Raw genomic sequence first — 20305 nt, 5'->3', positions numbered from 1 at the left:
GGACTAGAATGGTCCTCAGGCTTTATTTACTTATTTAAAAAATTTTTAATTTTATTTTGGTCCTCGGGCTTTTTGAGGTGTATTCTACTTTCCTTTTTTTTTTCTGAATTTAATTTAATTTATTTTTTTACACAGCAGGTTCTTATTAGTCATCCATTTTATACATATTAGTGTATATATGTCAATCCCAATCTCCCAGTTCATCCCACCACCACCCCCCCCACCCCCGCCACTTTCCGTGATTGGTGTCCATACGTTTGTTCTCTACATTTGTGTCTCTGTTTCTGCCCTGCACACCAGTTCATCGGTACTATTTTTCTAGGTTCCACATATATGTGTTAATATACGATATTTGTTTTTCTCCTTCTGACTTACTTTACTCTGTATGACAGTCTCTAGATCCATCCACATCTCTGCAAATGACCCAGTTTTTCCTTTTTATGGCTGAGTAATATTCCATTGTATATATGTACCACATCTTCTTTATCCATTCGGCTGTCGATGGCCATTTAGGTTGCTTCCATGACCTGGCTATTGTAAATAGTACTGCAGTGAACATTGGGGTGCATGTGTCTTTTTTTTTTTTTTTTTAAAGTGTTACCAAGGATTAGCTGTGTGCTCTTACTCTCAGCTTACAGATTCATATTGTTTTTTTTTTTTAAATTAATTAATTAATTAATTTTAATTTTTGGCTGTGTTGGGTCTTCGTTTCTGTGCGAGGGCTTTCTCTAGTTGTGGCAAGCGGGGGCCACTCTTCATCGCGGTGCGCGGGCCTCTCACTATTGTGGCCTCTCTTGTTGCGGAGCACAGGCTCCAGACGCGCAGGCTCAGTAGTTGTGGCTCACAGGCCTAGTTGCTCCGCGGCATGTGGGATCTTCCCAGACCAGGGCTCGAACCCGTGTCCCCTGCATTAGCAGGCAGATTCTCAACCACTGCGCCACCAGGGAAGCCCCTCTTCTCTTATTTTTAACAGGGAGAATTAAATCTCTTATTATTATTTGCTCTTACACTGGTGAGTAAATTGATCTGCCTGCTTCAGTGGGCAATTTAGTCGTGTTCTAGTAAAGTTGAAGATGTTCATACTCAATGATCCAGTACTTTTACTTCTAGATAAATCCCAAAGAGGCTCTTAACACACGTTCATGAGAGACTTGTAGGATTGTATACTAACAGTGAAACAGTGGAAACAACCAAACTGTCTGAGTAGGAGAATGAACAGATAAATTTTGGTATATTCATATATTACAATACTATACAGCATTGAAAATGAATAAATTAGAGCTACATGTATCAACATGAATAATTTTTAAAAATAATTTGACTAAAAGTAGTTTAGAAGAACAGGTACACTACATTTATATAACATTTAAAAACAAAAACAAAAAAAACATGGAGAACAAAATAATACATGTATTATTTATGGATACATAAATTAGTAAATGTATAACACAATAATAAACACCAAAATCAGAAAGTGGTTACCTTGGTTACCTTAGGAGGGAGGTATATAATGGGATCAGCAAGGAATTCAGATGTCTTTAATATTTTATTTCTTTTTTTTAAATTAATAATTAAAAAAAATTTTTTAGTATTTTTTTGGCTGCGCTGGGTTGTTGCTGCGCATGGGCTTTCTCTAGTTGCGGGGAGTGGTGGCTACTCTTCATTGCGGTGCACGGGCTTCTCATTGTGGTGGCTTCTCTTGTTGTGGAGCACGGGTTCTAGGCACACGGGCTTCAGTAGTTGCAGCATGAGGGCTCAGTAGTTGCCGCACACGGGCCCCAGAGCACGTGGGCTTCAGTAGTTGTGTTGTGTGGGCTCAGTAGTCGTGGCTCATAGGCTCTAGAGCGCAGGCTCAGTAGTTGTGGCGCACAGGCTTAGTTGCTCCGCGGCATGTGGGATCTTCCCGGACCAGGGATTGAACCCATGTCCCCTGCACTGGCAGGCGGATTCTTAACCACTGGACCACCAGGGAAGTCCAGTATTTTATTTCTTAATAAAAGAAGATCTTAAGTAAATAAGATAGAATGTTAAGGTTTAATTTATTTGGGCAGTCAATCCATGAGTGTTTGTTATATTATTATCTAGATTCTTTTGTAATGTTTAAATATTTTTTTATTAAAAGTTTAAAAAGAGAGAGCCAGAGAAAAAGGGGACAGTGGAAATCAATTTGCTAGTATTGCATATTTGCACGGTAATGATAATGATCTAGTAAAAAGGGAAAAGTTAGTGCAGGAGACAAGGACAGTTGTAAGAGCAGAGTACCTGAGTATGAAAAACAAAGTGAGATCCAGTGCAGAAGTAATTTGTTTAGCTTTTGATAGGAGCAAGGACAGTTTGTTGAAACAGGAGGGAAAGCAGAATAAATGGTGGTAAGAGGAAGTAACTACTTCCGAATTTAGGGTGACTAACATTCAGGTTTGCCTGAGACTGGGAGGTTTCCCAGGATGCAGGACTTCCAGTGCTAAAACTGGCAAAGTCCTGAGCAACCAGGATGGTTGGTTATTCTGCTTGTTTTTCCTTAACAAAGTGAAAAGTTTGATCATCTGTTGGGAATGGGAATGGGAAGGGGATGATGGTTTAAGGTAAAAAGAGAAGCTGTATGAAGTAACTCTCTATCTTAAAGATAGGTGAGCAAATACACTAGGTTGTCGTGGTATGATTTCTGAGCTTTGTTTGCTAAGGATCTGCTGTAATTTATGAGTATAATTTCGAAGTTCATATGGTTGTGTTTCTTTACAGTCTCATTCAGCTGTTCAGATGGAGGTGCTTTGTTAAGTGGAAGGTTGGTTTTAACTATGATTTGACTACGCTGGAGGAAGAGAGGAACAAAGGAGGGAGGCCACAGGCAAGGGAGTGATTATAGTGATGGATCATCAAATCTCAGAATGGGTATAAAAAGTGAAGAAGAGAGGATGAAGGACAGTTGGAAAAGTGATTCCAACAGATTTCTAGACGTGAACTGGAATGATAGGAAGTGAAGAGAGTGGGATGCTTGAAATTGAGATTTTTGAGGTGGTGTAGTTACACTGGTTATTTATATGGTGATGGGAATAGGGGGCTGGAGTGGATGGCAGGAAAGATCATTGAGTGTGGTAATGATCACTTCATGGATGTGATTTTAGTGATTAAGGCAGGTTTTGGTACTCTAAAAAATATTCACTTATTTTCTTTTCATATACTATAGTTTTCTCTTTCTTGTTTTATTTTGTTTGATCATTGCCTCAAATTGTAGATTGTATCGTTGTTCTTGAATGAAGATGGTTGTAAATAAATGGATGGATAAAAGCAAATTTTGTTTAATCAGTACTTGTCTTTATCATATGGCTTGCTACTAGAAACTTTGTAGTTGGTTAAGTTTCAAACATTAACATCCAAAATGATGATCCACTGCCCATTAAGCTATTTTAGTTCCAAATAGGTTCAGTGAGGACTTTGTGTCATGTATGATTATTAGTACTGTATTGCTTTGCTCACTCCTGTTTCTCTCTTTCTCTTTTTATAGGACCGCAACTGAATGCACAGCTAGAAGGTTGGCTTTCACAAGTACAGTCCACAAAAAGACCTGCTAGAGCCATTATTGCACCGTAAGTTTTAAGGGTCTTTACCCAGAATCTTTCATATGTTAATTATTAATAAAGAATGAGTATCTACGGATTGAATTAAAAATTAAAAATCAAATGCTGTGTTGAACTGAAGAAGTTATATTCACTAAATTTCATGATTCCTGTGGCTTTCACTTTAACTCAAGGATAAAGGAATTGGCTACTTTATTTTCTCAGATGCAGAAATACCAAAATTTACTTTTGGTAATAAAACTGGCTTTTAAAACAGAGAGTTGTTTACATTAGATAAACTTGGTGATTTCAGTAGTATTTGGTACAAATGAATAAGTTCTGTTTTAAACATTGAAAAGATCTACTTTAATCACATAATTTTAAACTTATAATAAAAAATGGATTAAACATAATATGGTGCAGTATGGAGTAGCAGCCAGATTTTTAGGGGAGGGGTGGATTTTTTTTTTTTAATGAAGAAAATCTGTCACTGTTTCGTCTATGTTAGAGGGCTTTTTGAGAACTACAGGCTAGCAAACATACAGTTAACTATGTGTCTGTGTATGATGTGAATTCAGTTAATTTTGATTTGATAAATGTTGGAGTTTGTGCTATTTCTGTCACAGCAGCATCTTTTATGTGACTTCTGTTGAGTTCAGGTTGGTACCTTGATAAATAGTAAATAGTAAAAATAATAGCAACCACTTATTAAACAATATGAGAATTAAATGAGTAAATACACATAAAAAGCTTACATTAATGTTTGGCACATAATAAGTATTCCATAAATGTTATGTATTTTTTGTGCCAAACTTTTTGTTAAATACTCCATTTGTATGGTCTAACTTCATCTCGTTTAAAAGATTCAGGAAGCTAACTATACTACTTACCAACTGTGTGACATATAAGTTATTTAATCTCTTGTGCCTTTGTCTCCTTGGTAAAATTGGAATAATAGTATTACTTTCATATAGTTTTTCCAAAGATTAAATGAGCTAATCTTTATAAAACTTTTAGCATAATGACTTGCTATTACTTATTTTGTTATTCAGCAAATATCTACCAGGCTAAATGCCAGATACTCTTCTTTGTGCTGCTTTTTGAATAAAACAAAATCACTACTCTCATGATGCTTGCCTTTTAGTATTTGGGGAAGACAGACAGTAAATAAATAATTATATTCTGTGTCAGGTGCTGATGGGTGCTAAGAAAAATAAAGCAGATAAGAAGATTGAGAGTGACAGTATGGGTAGGGAGTTGCTGGTTTAGATAGGATAGTAAGAAAAGGTCTTCCTCATAAGGTAACAATTGAGTCTAAATGATGTGAGAGAGAAGTTATGCAGATGCCCAGGGAAAAAGGGTTTCAGGTTGAGGACGAAGCAAGGACAAAGGCTCTGGGGCAGGATACGCTTAATGTGTTTGAGGAAAAGCAAGGCCAGTGTAGCTGGAGTGGTGTGTGTGTGGGGAAGAGTAGTGGATGAGGTAGGCAGCGGGGGCTAGATTGTAGGGAGGCTTTGTAGGAGAACATAAAAACTTTGGTTTTTATTCCAAGTGATATGGCAAGTAATGAGAAGTTTTGAGCAGCAAAGTGACATGATCTGACTTAGGTTTGGAAAGGATTATTCTTGCTGCTGTATGAACTTTCTGTTTTGTGGGGGCAAGGAGTCCAATTTAGGAGGCTTATTACTATAGTACAGAAAAGAGATGACATAATGCCTTTGGCTGGGAGCTAGAGGTGGAGGTGATGAGAAGCTGTATATTCTGGATATTTGGAAGGCAGGACCAATAAAATAGAACAAGTCAAGGATGACTCTTAAGTTTGGGCTTGTGAAATTGGAAGGATGGAATTGGGGTTTGTACTAATTAAAGGAGAAAACTAGGGTGGAGGTGGGGAGTGGAATTTGAAGTGTTTATATAAAATCTAAATTTTATTCTGCCTGTGTTAATGTGGAGATACCTATTAGATATCCAAGTAAGGCAGCTAGATATATGAATCTGGAGTACAGGGAAGAAGGGCTAGGCTGTGTTGGCATATCACACTTAACACAGCTAAGTGTGTAACTTTAATCAGACATGGTTGCCTCGGGAGTAAAATAGAGAAGAGAAGAGGTTCAAAGACTAAGCCCTTAGGCAAGCCAGCTTAATTTAGAGGTCACGATGAAGATGAGTATTTGCAAAGGAGATTTTGAAGGAGGACCAGTGGGGAAGGAGGAAAACCAAGAGTGAGTGAAGTCTCTGGGAGACAAAAGGATGAAAATGTGTCAGGGAGGAAAAGATGATCAGGTGTGTCAAATTCTGCCAAGAGGTCAAATAAGATGAGGATTGATAATTGATAATTGGATACTGTGGAGATTGCTGGTTATTTTAATAAGGACAATTTCTATGGGGCGGTGGGGATGAAAGCACAGTTGGAGTGGGTTCAAGAAAGAATCAAGGAGGGAAATGAAGACAGTGAGTATAGATAGTTTTTTTGAGAAATTTTGCTATAAATCAAGGAAATCGGGCAATGGGAATATGGTGTCGGGGAGAATTTTTATTTAAGGTGGGAGATATTAAAGTGTTTATAATGTTGATGACATGATCCAGTAGAGAAAGAAAAGTTGATGCAAGGATAAGTTGGGAAGTTTGTGTAAGTGAGATCCTTGGTTGGGTGAGAAACAGTGGATTAGTAATCATCTCTTTATAGCATCTCATGAGATATGTTCTATTGTCATTCCCATTACTTTGCTGGTATTTGACTATTATGGTATACTACCTTCCTAGTTAAAACTTACTCTAAATGTGGGAGCTGAGCTGAATCAACATAAAATTAAAATGAGGTTAGTTATTCATGAAAAAGTAGTTAGACTTGTTTGCTTCTTGTAGTTAGTTTTAAACTGAAATGTTTGGAAATGCCCTGGGAAATGAAATGTTTTGAGTCTACGTTACAAATATATTAATTTGTAAAAGATTTCCAAGTTACCTTAGGTTTTAAAATGAATATTTGAAAATAGTTTTGGCTTTGGTGTGCATGTTTCTGCTATATAGTGACTTTGTAGTTACATTTATGTATGTATAGGCAATTTCTACTTTGTTAATATATGAAAACTTTAAATATAGTCAAGTTCATCTTATTATATGGTTTCCATCTTATTATATTTTCCTTTCCAGAGTTACCTTTTTTTTTTTTTAAGGTAGAAAAGCAACAACAAATATTTTCTTGTTCTATAGGCACAAAAGGGTCTTTGTAAGAACGAGCTTATATAGTAATTAGACAACTTAAAATTTTAAGATTTCTACTTTTATTTCAAATCAAAAACATACTTTTAAAATTTTATAAATTCTAGCTCTCTGGGACCACCTTTTCTTAGATTTTGCCTTCATAGGAATAAATCATACAAGGGGAACCTTAAAAAAACAAACTCAGAACCTAGATAGCACACTTTTGAAAATGCTTAGACAGTTTGCTTATTTTTATATGGATGTAGATTAAATAGAATAATGTCATTTATTGTTGACATTATTAAATGATTAAATATTGACCCATAAACCAACTGTTGATCAATTTTAATGAATTCTAATCTATATAACATAACCAGGCACATTTGGGAGAGGGATTCAAAAGAATTTAATTTGACTAAAAAATATCCTTTGGTTGCATTTGGAACTATCTTACTTATATTGAGGCACAGGAGACAGTATGTGGCCCTGGGATATATATTGAAATGATCTCATGAACTAGGAGTTCCAGAAGCCTTCTTACCATGACTGCCAGATACCTTGATGCCAAAATTGTTGTTTATCTTGCAGTATTCAGGAATAACTCAGCAACTCTTAGAATGGAGCTGTACAGGTATGCATCACTTAAGAAACATCTTATTGAATATAAAAATATAAGCAGATAATTGTGGAAGGGGCTTAATTTACATGATGAAATTATTTTTTACTGTCAAGCACAGACAATGAATATTGAAGACCATACATTTAAAGCAGAATTTGATTTCTTAGTGGTTAACCTAGTAGGAATAGTATGGAATAAAGGATACTTTCACTTTTCATTGTGTACCTTTTTTTACGGTTTGACTTTTTTACTGTGTACATTATACCTTTAGTATAAAAACCTGTTTGAAAAATTTAAAAACTAAGAAACATTTATATAGAAGACCAGGTTGTATATAGTGAAGCATACCTGTAGAGCTCTACCAGTGCATGTCATGAGACAATGAATCTTCATAAATTATCTAGTTAATTTAAGTTACTGGAGATTTGCAGTCCTTGTTAATGTTAACAAACAATCTTCTAAACAGTCTCATAGTGCGTTCTGTGTTGTCTTGTGTGTTTGGCTTTGTTTTGGTTCTGTCTCGTTTCCTTTCACATAGTGAAAGCAGATGTGCCCTGTGTGAATGATAGGCCAGAAGACAGGCTCCTCGCATTAGCATGGAGTTTGAGCTAAATCTGGTAGAAACCATCAAGACTTTCCCAGTCTTGTTAAGATTAAGAAGGACTGGTAGGTTATTCATGGCAATATCTCAAATCATATATACTCTAGCAGTAAAAAAAAACCCTAAATATGCAACATTGTGGTTAGTTTATTCTTACTTGACTTTTTAGCTCATTATATTGTTTACTTAATGTTTGTGAGATTCCATTTGTAAAAATAAAATATTCTAAATAATGACTGTTTTACCTGGATATTTTTTGGATATAATCATTTACTGATTTTTTTATTGAAGCAGGAATCTTTAGGGCCATTGAGCAGTGCCTGTGAAAGAAAAGAATAAAAGGCTAGGTGCAGCAAAATAAAGTTGAGATGGAGGTTGCTGCTTCTGTAAACCGTTTGGGGCCAGTTGTCATTCAGGTTGATCCTGTACGTTTACAGGTGTTTTTTAAATTTAGTTTCTAGGTTTGTAGATCATATCTTAACTTAAGGTTACAAACTTTGCTTATTGCTGGAGGAGATCTCATTTCATCTGGTCCAATCTTCTCATTTCATCTAGGGCAGTCTTTTATTTTGCATTTTTCCTGCTATTCAGTAGAATTAGGACTATGGAAATCTGACTTTGTTGAATTCAAGTAAGTGTTCTTTTATTATTCCCTATATCCACTTTGATGAAAAGCCTCTCATAGAATGTTTAGTAGACTCTTGGCATTCATAGTTGATATAAGTGAAAGTCCATGTGATGTAGTGATTAGTAATTTTCCTGAGGTAGGAATTTAAATTATACCACACTGCAAGGTTGCTGTATGGGAAACTGTCACTTAACTAGTGAATGATTGTGGACAGTGACCTTGCATCCTCATTTAATTGCAGCTCTCTGAGGGGCACAGAAATTCTGGTAGGTTAGGAGCTGAACTTGCTGATGCAAAGGGTCTGCTGCGTAGGTGTAAAGGAAGAAGCAAAAGTACTCTACGTTAAAAGAAAGATCAGTTTTTAGAGGTGTGGTTTTAGCCTGATGACAAATTATAGATCTAATAATAGTATAATTTTGTATTTGTTTTCATGAGAAGTTACATTGAGAATCAGAGTTACCTGTAACAGCTAGCAGGGATAACTTTGTATTAAAAGTTTTAAGAACTTTAAAAAGACTGACTTGGACACACTTTTATGATGCATATTCAAATATCTGTAGAGCTCAAATTTTCATTGCTCTTCTGGCTGTTATGCAGAACGACTAAAGAAAAAAATGTAGCCATTCCCTTAGCGAAGCCTCCTTTATTGTGAGTGATTCCTTACTGGAACCTGTTTCCACATACATGTAGAGTTATAGATTCTGTTAGCAAGAGCAGGGTGTAGGAACAGAGAATTAGTGGTGAGAGTTGATGATTATTACTATGGCTTTATTCATTACCATACATCTGGGCCAGGGTAAAGGAAAGTATTACAGATTCTCTTCTTTGACTGTGACCTTGGTCCTTTCATGAGGTAGGGTTCCTCACTGTGGGGGATAAGTGAGTATGGGGTATACTTAATGATCAAAAAATAGATACACTGCAGTGTATTCTCTATCTAAGTTAAGAATCTCCCTGTCCTTGGGAGATTGGTTCAAGACGGCAGAGTAGTAGAAGGATGTGCGCTCACTCCCTCTTGTGAGAGCACAGGAATCACAACTAACTGCTGAATAATCATCAACAGGAAGACACTGGAACTCACCAAAAAAGATACCCCACATCCAGAGACAAAGGAGAAGCCACAATGAGATGGTAGGAGGGGCGCAATCACAATAAAATCAAATCCCATAACTGCTGGGTGGGTGACTCACAAACTGGAGAACACTTATACCACAGAAGTCCACCCACTGGAGTGAAGGTTCTGACCCCCAGGTCAGGCTTCCTAACCTGGGGGTCTGGCAACGGGAGGAGGAATTCCCAGAGACTCAGACTTTGAAGGCTAGTGGGATTTGATTGCAGGACTTTGACAGGACTGGGGGAAACAGAGACTCCACTCTTGGAGGGCACACACAAAGTAGTGTGCGTATCAGGACCCAGGGGGAAGGAGCAGTGACCCCAGGGGAGACTGAACCAGACCTACCTGCTAGTGCTGGAGGGTCTCCTGCAGAGGCAGGGGGCAGCTGTGGCTCACCGTGGGGACAAGGACACTGACAGCAGAAGTTCTGGGAAGTACTCCTTGGCGTGAGGCCTCCCAGAGTCCACCATTAGCCCCCGCCAAGAGCCTGTAGGCTCCAGTGCTGGGTCGCCTCAGGCCAAACAACCAACAGGGAGGGAACTCAGCCCCACCCATCAGCAGACAAGCAGACAAGCATTAAAGTTTTACTGAGTTCTGCCCACCAGAGCAACACCCAGCTCTACCCACCACCAGTCCCTCCCATCAGGAAGCTTGCACAAGCCTCTTAAATAGCCTTATCCAAGGGCAGACAGCAGAAGCAAGAAGAACTGTAATCCTGCAGCCTGTGGAATGATAACCACATTCACAGAAAGACAGACAAAATGAAAAGGCAGAGGACTATGTACCAGATGAAGAAATAAGATAAAACCCCAGAGGAACAACTAACTGAAGTGGAGATAGGCAACCTTACAGAAAAAGAATTCAGAATAATAATAGTGAAGATGATCCAGGACTTCGGAAAAAGAATGGAGGCAAAGATCGAGAAGATGCAAGAAACATTTAACAAAGACCTAGAAGAATTAAAAAACAAACAGAGGTGAACAATATAATAACTGAAATGAAAAATACACTAGAAGGAATCAATAGCAGAATAACTCAGGCAGAAGAACGGATAGAAGTGACCTGGAAGACAGAATGGTGGAAATCACTGCCACGGAACAGAATAAAGAAAAAAGAATGAAAAGAAATGAAGACAGCCTAAGGGACTTCTGGGACGACATTAAACACACCAACATTCGCATTATAGGGGTCCCAGAAGGAGAAGAGAGAGAGAAAGGACCCGAGAAAATATTTGAAGAGATTATAGTTGAAAACTTTCCTAACATGGGAAAGGAAATAGCCACCCAACTCCAGGAAGCGCAGAGAGTTCCAGGCAGGATAAACCCAAGGAGAAACACGCTGAGACGCATAGTAATCAAATTGACAAAAATTAAAGACAAAGAAAAATTACTGAAGGCAACAAGGGAAGAACAACAAATAACATACAAGGGAACTCCCATAAGGTTAACAGCTGATTTATCAGCAGAAACTCTACAAGCCAGAAGGGAGTAGCATGATATATTTAAAGTGATGAAAGGGAAGAACCTACAACCAAGATTACTCTACCCAGCAAGGATCTCATTTAGATTTGATGGAGAAATCAAAAGCTTTACAGACAAGCAAAAGCTAGGAGAATTCAGCACCACCAATCCAACTCTACAACAAATGCTAAAGGAACTTCTCTAAGTGGGAAACACAAGAGAAGAAAAGGACCTACAAAAACAAACCCAAAACAATTAAGAAAATGGTCATAGGAACATACATATCGATAATTACCTTAACTGTGAATGGATTAAATGCTCCAACCAAAAGACACAGCCTGGCTGAATGGATACAAAAACAAGACCCGTATATACACTGTCTACAAGAGACCCACTTCAGACCTAGGGACACATACAGACTGAAAGTGAGGGGATGGCGAAAGATATTCCATGCCAATGGAAATCAAAAGAAAGCTGGAGTAGCAATACTCACATCAGATAAAATAAACTTTAAAATAAGGAATGTTACAAGAGACAAGGAAGGACACTACATAATGATCAAGGGATCAATCCAAGAAGAAGATATAACAGTTATAGATATATATTCACCCAACATAGAGGCACCTCAATACATAAGGCAACTGCTAACAGCTATAAAAGAGGAAATAGACAGTAACAAAATAATAGTGGGGGACTTTTAACACCTCACTTACACCAGTGGACAGATCATCCAGACAGAAAATTAATAAGGAAACACAAGCTTTAAATGACACAACAGACCAGATACATTTAATTGATATTTATAGGACATTCCAACCAAAAACAGCAGATGACACTTTCTTCTCAAGTGCGCACAGATCGTTCTCCAGGATAGATCACATCTTGGGTCACAAATCAAGCCTTGGAAAATTTAAGAAAACTGAAATCATATCAAGCATCTTTTCCGACCACAACGCTATGAGATTAGAAATAAATTACAAGGAAAAAAACGTAAAAAAGACAAACACGTGGAGGCTAAACAATACGTTACTAAATAACCAAGAGATCACTGAAGAAATCAAAGAGAAGAACAAAAAATACCTAGAGACAAATGACAACGAAAACATGACAATCCAAAACCTATGGGACGCAGCAAAAGCAGTTCTAAGAGGGAAGTTTATAGCTATACAAGCCTACCTCAAGAAACAAGCAAAATCTCAAGTAAACAATCTAACCTTACACCTAAAGGAACTAGAGAAAGAAGAACAAACAAAACCCAAAGTTAGCAGAAGGAAAGAAATCATAAAGATCAGAGCGGAAATAAATGAAATAGAAACAAAGAAAACAATAGCAAAGATCAATAAAACTAAAAGCTGGTTCTTTGAGAAGATAAACAAAATTGATAAGCCATTAGCCAGACTCATCAAGAAAAAGAGGGAGAGGACTCAAATCAATAAAATTAGAAATGAAAAAGGAGAAGTCACAACAGACACCGCAGAAATACAAAGCATCCTAAGAGACTACTACAAGCAACTCTATGCCAATAAAATGGACAACCTGGAAGAAATGGACAAATTCTTAGAAAGGTATAACCTTCCAAGACTGAACCAGGAAGAAACAGAAAATATGAACAGACCAATCACAAGTAATGGAATTGAAACTGTGATTAAAAGTCTGCTAACAAACAAAAGTCCAGGACCAGATGGCTTCACAGGTGAATTCTATCAAACATTTAGAGAAGAGCTAACACCCATCCTTCTCAAACTCTTCCAAAAAATTGCAGAGGAAAGAACACTCCCAAACTCATTCTGTGAGGCCACCATCACCCTGATACCAAAACCAGACAAAGATACTACAAAAAAAGAAAATTACAGACCAATATCACTGATGAATATAGATGCAAAAATCCTCAACAAAATACTAGCTAACAGAATCCAACAACGCATTAAGAGGATCATACACCACGATCAAGTGGGATTTATCCCAGGGATGCAAGGATTCTTCAATATACGCAAATCAATCAATGTGATACACCATATTAACAAATTGTAGAATAAAAACCATTTGATCATCTCAATACATGCAGAAAAAGCTTTTGACAAAATTCAACACCCATTTATGATAAAAACTCTCCAGAAAGTGGGCATAGAGGGAACCTACCTCAACATAATAAAGGCCATCTACGACAAACCCACAGCAAACATCATTCTCAACGGTGAAAAACTGAAAGCATTTCCTCTAAGATCAGGAACGAGACAAGGATGTCCACTCTCACCACTATTATTCAACATAGTTTTGGAAGTCCTAGCCACGGCAATCAGAGAAGAAAAAGAAATAAAAGGAATACAAATTGGAAAAGAAGAAGTAAAGCTGTCACTGTTTGCAGATGACATGATACTATACATAGAGAATCCTAAAAATGCCACCAGAAAACTACTAGAGCTAATCAATGAATTTGGTAAAGTTGCAGGATACAAAATTAATGCACAGAAATCTCTGGCATTCCTATACGCTAATGATGAAAAATCTGAAAGAGAAATTATGGAAACACTCCCATTTACCATTGCAACAAAAAGAATAAAATACCTAGGAATAAACCTACCTAGGGAGACAAAAGACCTGTATGCAGAAAACTATAAGACACTGATGAAAGAAATTAAAGATGATACCAACAGATGCAGAGATATACTAAGTTCTTGGATTGGAAGAATCAATATTGCGAAAATGACTATACTACCCAAAGCAATCTACAGATTCAATGCAATCCCTATCAAATTACCAATGGCATTTTTTACGGAACTAGAACAAATCATCTTAAAATTTGTATGGAGACACAAAAGACCCCGAATAGCCAAAGCAGTCTTGAGGGAAAAACACGGAGCTGGAGGAATCAGACTCCCTGACTTCAGACTATACTACAAAGCTACAGTAATCAAGACAATATGGTACTGGCACAAAAACAGAAACATAGATCAATGGAACAAGATAGAAAGCCCAGAGATAAACCCACGCACCTATAGTCAACTAATCTATGACAAAGGCGGCAAAGACATACAATGGAGAAAAGACAGTCTCTTCAATAAGTGGTGCTGGGAAAACTGGACAGCTACATGTAAAAGAATGAAATTAGAATACTCCCTAACACCATACACAAAAATAAACTCAAAATGGATTCAAGACCTAAATGTAAGACCGGACACTATAAAACTCTTAGAGGAAAACATAGGAAGAACACTCTTTGACATAAATCACAGCAAGATCTTTTTTGATCCACCTCCTAGAGTAATGGAAATAAAAACAAAAATAAACAAATGGGACCTAATGAAACTTCAAAGCTTTTGCACAGCAAAGGAAACCATAAACAAGATGAAAAGACAACCCTCAGAATGGGAGAAAATATTTGCAAACGAATGAACGGACAAAGGATTAATCTCAAAAATATATAAACAGCTCATGCAGCTCAATATTAAAAACAACTAACACCCCAATCCAAAAATGGGCAGAAGACCTAAATAGACATTTCTCCAAAGAAAACATACAGATGACCAAGAGGCACTTGAAAAGCTGCTCCACATCACTAATTATTAGAGAAATGCAAATCAAAACTACAGTGAGGTATCACCTCACACCGGTTAGAATGGGCATCCCTCAGAAAATCTACAAACAACAAATGCTGGAGAGGCTGTGGAGAAAAGGGAACCGTCTTGCAATGTTGGTGGGTATGTAAGTTGATACAGCCACTATGGAGAACAGTATGGAGGTTCCTTAAAAAAGTAAAAATAAAATTACCATATGACCCAGCAATCCCACTACTGGGCATATACCCAGAGAAAACCATAATTCGAAAACTCACATGCACCCCAATGTTCATTGCAGCACTGTTTACAGTAGCCAAGTCATTGGGAGCAACCTAAATGCGTATCGACAGCCGAATGGATAAAGAAGATGTGGTACATATATACAATGGAATATTACTCAGCCATAAAAAGGAACGAAATTGGGTCATTTGTGGAAACGTGGATGGACGTAGATGCTGTCATACAGAGCGAAGTCAGAAAGAGAAAAAGAAATATCGTGTATTAACGCATATTTGTGGAATATAGAAAAATGGTATAGATGAACTGGTTTGCAAGGCAGAAATAGAGACAGAGATGTAGAGAACAGATGTATGGACACCATGGGGGGAAAGCGGGGGTGGGGTGGTGGTGGTGGTGGGATGAATTGGGAGATTGCGATTGACATATATACACTAAGATGTATAAAATAGATAGCTAATAAAAACCTGCTGTATAAAATAAATAAATAAAATTTTAAAAAAGGTAAAAGAATCTTCCTCTCCTTTTGCCACTATGTTGTCTTTAGGTCAAGCAGACTTTTAAACCTTCAGCTTCAAAAAGGACTGAAACCATGAAATCTAAGTTCTTGTTATGAAACAAGTTTACCTTAGTTAATCGTGTTTTCAAAACTATCATCCTTCCTTGTAGTCTTACAGGATATATGATTCTGTAAGTATTCTTCCAGTTGTTAGGCTTGTTGCTTTTCCTACTCCATGGACTCCTTCCCTTCTTCCTTGAACTATGTAAAGGTCTCTTACGGTGCTTAAGAATGGGTTCTGGAGCTCTACTGCCTGGCTTTATATCCTGGAGTGCCACTTACTATCTGTATGACCTTGAGCAAGTTTCTTAACCTTTCTGCTTTAGTTTCTTCATCTATAAAATGAAAAGGATAATAATTCCTATTTCATAGAGTTGTTAGGATTAAAAGTAATGCTTTGAGTTACGTAGAAGAGTGCCTGAGATGCAGTAAGCACTCATTTATCACCATCATGATAACTGTCCTCTTCTTCCTCCTCCTACTTGGTCACTAAGATATGTCACTGTTTCTTTCTAGACCCTAGAACATTGATTTCTCATTTCCCACTGGCACTGACACCATTCTAGACCTAGACTGTGATATTACTACCTCACGCCACAGTTTCCAAGAGAGCTTCATGTAACTCCTCTTGCCTCTAACACGTCCTTTGTGGTTGTGTTTTTCAGTACATGATAACAGTTTCATATTGTCACTCCCCTGTTCCAAGAGCATACAGCAGTTTTTCAGTAACTTGTTTCATCAAGCCCAGACTCCTCTGTCTGACTCTGGCTTAACATTACTCTCTTGTTCCATTCAGGCCAATTTCATATTTTCTCATTTACATCATACACTTGGACATTTGCTCATGTTTTTCCTTCAGGCTTTATTCCCTTCATGCCCTTACCTTTCTACTTACTATTTCTTTCCTCCCTGTACTTCAAGAATCTAACGTTTCTAAGAAGGCTTTCTGGCATTTAAGAACTGAGCTTGGGTAGGAACAGCGTTGGTAAAACTGGGAGAGACTCAAGAGTACAAAGACAGGTTGATTTAGAGATCGGAGTATAGATTGGGGTTCAGGGCCTTTAAATTCAAGAAGAGTAAGGATTGAGAAGTGGAGGGATGTGAAGTGAGTGACAGCTGAGAGCAAAGCAGTGTTGAAAATCTGAATGTCATTCAGGTTTGTGACAGACCAGGGCGGATCCAGATGGATCAGATGGTTTTTAAGGTCTGCATGGGCAGGCAAGATAGTGCATATCTGAACTGACAGGAGCCAGTGATGTTCAGATGAGGAACAGGTATTAAGTATCTGAAGTAGTTGGTATTGGCGTCTTGGGGACTGGAAGACTGGGGACATAACTGGTTAAAATAGAGCCCCTGGTTAGCCTAGAATATCAAGATCAGTACAGGATGACAGCAAAACTGAATTTGCTGAGCCACAGAACAACTTGTATTACCTTCTGGCTAAGATTAGGGTGGGTTGTGAGAATATTGCTATATTCAGGCAACTTGTAGGCTCCCTTGACAGAGGTGTAAGGATGGAGTGACTACCATTAATCTGACCAATAAAGCCTCAGTGATTTCAGTGTGCCTAGCATATGTCCCATATTACTTTACTCCTAATTAAGGACCCTACTATCTTGTATGGTTGTGATTGACTTATGTGAATCTCTTTTTCTCTGTCTATATCAGAAGAGTATCATTTTTAAAATAGAGCTTTACTGGGGTGTGATTAACATTCAGCTGCATATAAAGTATGCAGTTTGATAAGTTTGAAATATGTATACACCTGTGAAATCATTACCACAATGAAGATAATGAACATATGCATCATCTTCAGAAGTTTCCTTGTGCCCTTCTTTCCCTCTCTGCCCTTCTCCCACCCTCCCACATCCACTGATTTACTTTCTGTCACTATAGATTAGTTCTTATTTTCTAGAATTATTTATTTTTATTTTTAATTGAAGTAGAGTTGATTTACAGTGTTGTGCCAGTCTCTCCTGTACAGCAAGTGACTCAGTTTTATACATACATACTCTTTTAAAAAATTTTTTTATTGTAGAAGTATTTAAATGGAATCATATGGTATGAACTCTTTTTGTCTGGCTTCTCTCACTCAGCATATTTATTTTTTTACCATAATTATTTTGAGTGTGTCAATAGTTCATTCCTTTCTATTGCTGAAGAGTTATTTCATTGTATGGATATACTTTAATTTGTTTATCCATTCACCTTTTGAGGGACATTTGGCTGTTTCCGTTTTTGGCTCTTGCAAATAAAAATGGGATGAATATTTGTGTACAAATCTTTGTGTGCACATAATGCTTAAATATATATATATATATATATATATTTTAGGAGTGGAATAGCTGGCAGGAGTTTTATGGCAGAAGTATGTTTAGCTTTTTTTTTTTTTTTAAAGAAATTGCCAAACCATTTTCCAAAGTAGTTGTACCGTTTTACATTTCCTGCAGACTGAGTTTCACTTCTACATCCTTGCCACGTTTGGTATGGTCGCTCATTTTCATTTTAGCTTATTCTAGTGGGTGTTTAGTGGTAGCTCATTGTAGTTTTAATTTGCCTCTCCTTAATGACTAACTGACGTAGAGCCTTCTTTTGTGTGCTTTTTGCCATCCCAGTGTATTTTTTGATGAAAGTATCTGTTCACATCTTTTCCTATTTAAAAATTTTAAAAAATTGTAGTAACATAAAATCTACCATCTTAACTACTTTAACCATTTATATAGTAGTGTTAAGTGCATTCACATTGTTGTGCAACCAATCTTCAGAATTCTTTTTGTCTTGTAAAACAATTAACCTATATTTTTTAAAGTATTAGGTTGTTTTGAAATTTCTTTATATATTCAGATATAAATCCTTTATCTGATATATGCTTTTTCTGTATATATTTAGATATAAATCCTTTGTCAGATATATGCTTTACAAATATTTTCTCCCAGTCTGTGTTTTGTCTTTTCAGTTTACTGTGCATCTTGAAATTGTCCATGATGGGAATGATTTACTCCACATTAATAGACAGATTGCTATAAATCAGGACTTTATTTTTTGTTGATTGTCTATACTCAAGAAAAGTAATGGGGAAAGGTTAATAAGGCAGATGAAACTTAAAATTATGTTATGTCTGTAACCTTTACACTGTGACAAGCACAAAAAAATGAGGAAAAAAATATGCTTTCCAGTATTTGAAAAACTATTGTCTAATAAGCAAAGAAGTCATTCAAGTCGTTGTTGAATGAGTGAAATTCAGACATATGTCTTCATTATTTCACTCTTGTCATTTGCAGCCATTGCTTGGCTGTGGGTTAAAGAGTTCAGCTACCATCAGTGAAAGCATTCTGGGACAATCAATTGCCTAAGCTGAATTTGCAGTAAAGAGTATTTTGTATTTTTTCATTGTTTGTGAGTTGTGTGATACGTCTCTCTTTATTTCAGTAAAACTTATAATAAGCTTATGTACATATGTATACAGTTTTTTCCTGCAGAGCCATTTGTTAAACATTTACTGGCCGTACACTAAATAGTAAGCATTAAGGGAAATATTTCTAGACTCACATAGCTTGAGTCAAGAAAGAAAAATGAAGTTCTGAAACAAAGTCATTGTATGGGTGATCAGAGAACCAATGTAAAGCTGAGACCAGAGGAGGAAAAGGATGGGATGAGTAGTAGGGAGAGAAAATGAAAGGCATAATAGACAGAAGGTCAGGTCAATTCTCTTACCACTAAAGACACAGAGGGACGTGAGTTGTTTCTTGTAGATTATTTGTTTTGCTCTGACTTGACTTGGTCTTATCATTTTTATGTATGTAATAGTCTGTTAATGGTATTGAAGAGGAATGTTAAGAGCTCATATATTATTAATGTTACATTAGCAACTTCAAATAAGCCTTGAATATTTCCAAATACAATTTTCTTTCAGACCAAATACTTTTTAACATTTAAAATTGGAACACAGGAGGACTTCCCTGGCGGTCCAGTGGTTAAGACTCCGTGCTTCCACTGCAGGGGGCATGGGTTTGTTCCCTGGTTGGTGAACTAAGATCCCGCATGCTGTGCAGCATGGCCCCCCCCAAAAATAAATAAATAAATAAAATAAAATAACAGTGGAACACAGAACAATGATGTGTTCCCTGTTACCTTCTAGAAGTTGCATCATTATCTATCAATACATTGCTTTTTAATCTGTACACATGTTTACCATAATTATTAGATTTCTTTCAAAAGTTTTTTTTTCCCCAGAATAACTTGATTTTGAATCTGATGATTAAGTTAAACATTTTTTTGTTTTGTAGCCATGCAGGGTATACGTACTGTGGGTCTTGTGCTGCTCATGCTTACAAACAAGTGGATCCATCTATTACGTAAGTAATATAGTTAGATACCATTTTGATTAGGTGGCTGGGAATTATATCATAATTGCTTTGTCACTGAAGTAATTTGTTTTACATACTTATTATATTCTTGATTTCATTAAGAATTTGACTTTATAAATTTGATTATACCTTATATAGGTTATGAAAAGCTTTAATACTGTTTTTCGTTATCTGAACATTTAGTTTCTGCCTTCCCTTTGTTTGGTAAAATGTTTAGTTCTGGAAGTGTTAGAAGGTTAATACAGTGTTGTGATTTATACGAAATATATATTTGGTCATTTAGATGACCAAAATATATTTCACATATATATTTAGTCTTTTTCCACAGTTACTGGCTCACAGCTCCCAAAACCCTTGGAATTTCCTAAGTGGTGAGAATGGCAAAGGTGTCTCTTGTATGTTAATAAG

The 20305-nt window shown here is 36.8% G+C and overlaps 1 protein-coding gene across 5 annotated transcripts in view; it reads left to right on the top strand.

Annotated features, from left to right (window-relative positions):
* MEMO1 (mediator of cell motility 1) overlaps positions 1 to 20305 on the top strand; it is a 132476-nt gene that overhangs the window by 65066 nt on the left and 47105 nt on the right. For 3 of the 5 annotated variants that reach the window (XR_009703718.1, XM_061210538.1, XM_061210537.1), the window contains 2 exons: positions 3503 to 3584; positions 19817 to 19885. Coding sequence is in view for 4 of the 5 variants with exons in the window: in XM_061210538.1 (XP_061066521.1) it covers positions 3503 to 3584; positions 19817 to 19885 (151 nt within the window). In the remaining variant the exon portion in view is untranslated. Of the gene's footprint in view, positions 1 to 3500; positions 3585 to 19816; positions 19886 to 20305 lie in introns of those variants that run through there. The other 2 variants (XM_061210536.1, XM_061210535.1) reach the window with 2 other exon arrangements.

The sequence above is a fragment of the Eubalaena glacialis genome, chromosome 14, assembly GCF_028564815.1.
Source record: "Eubalaena glacialis isolate mEubGla1 chromosome 14, mEubGla1.1.hap2.+ XY, whole genome shotgun sequence".
NCBI lineage: Eukaryota > Metazoa > Chordata > Mammalia > Artiodactyla > Balaenidae > Eubalaena > Eubalaena glacialis.
The sequence above is the reverse complement of the archived record's forward strand: the minus strand, read 5'-3'. Positions and strand labels throughout refer to the sequence as shown.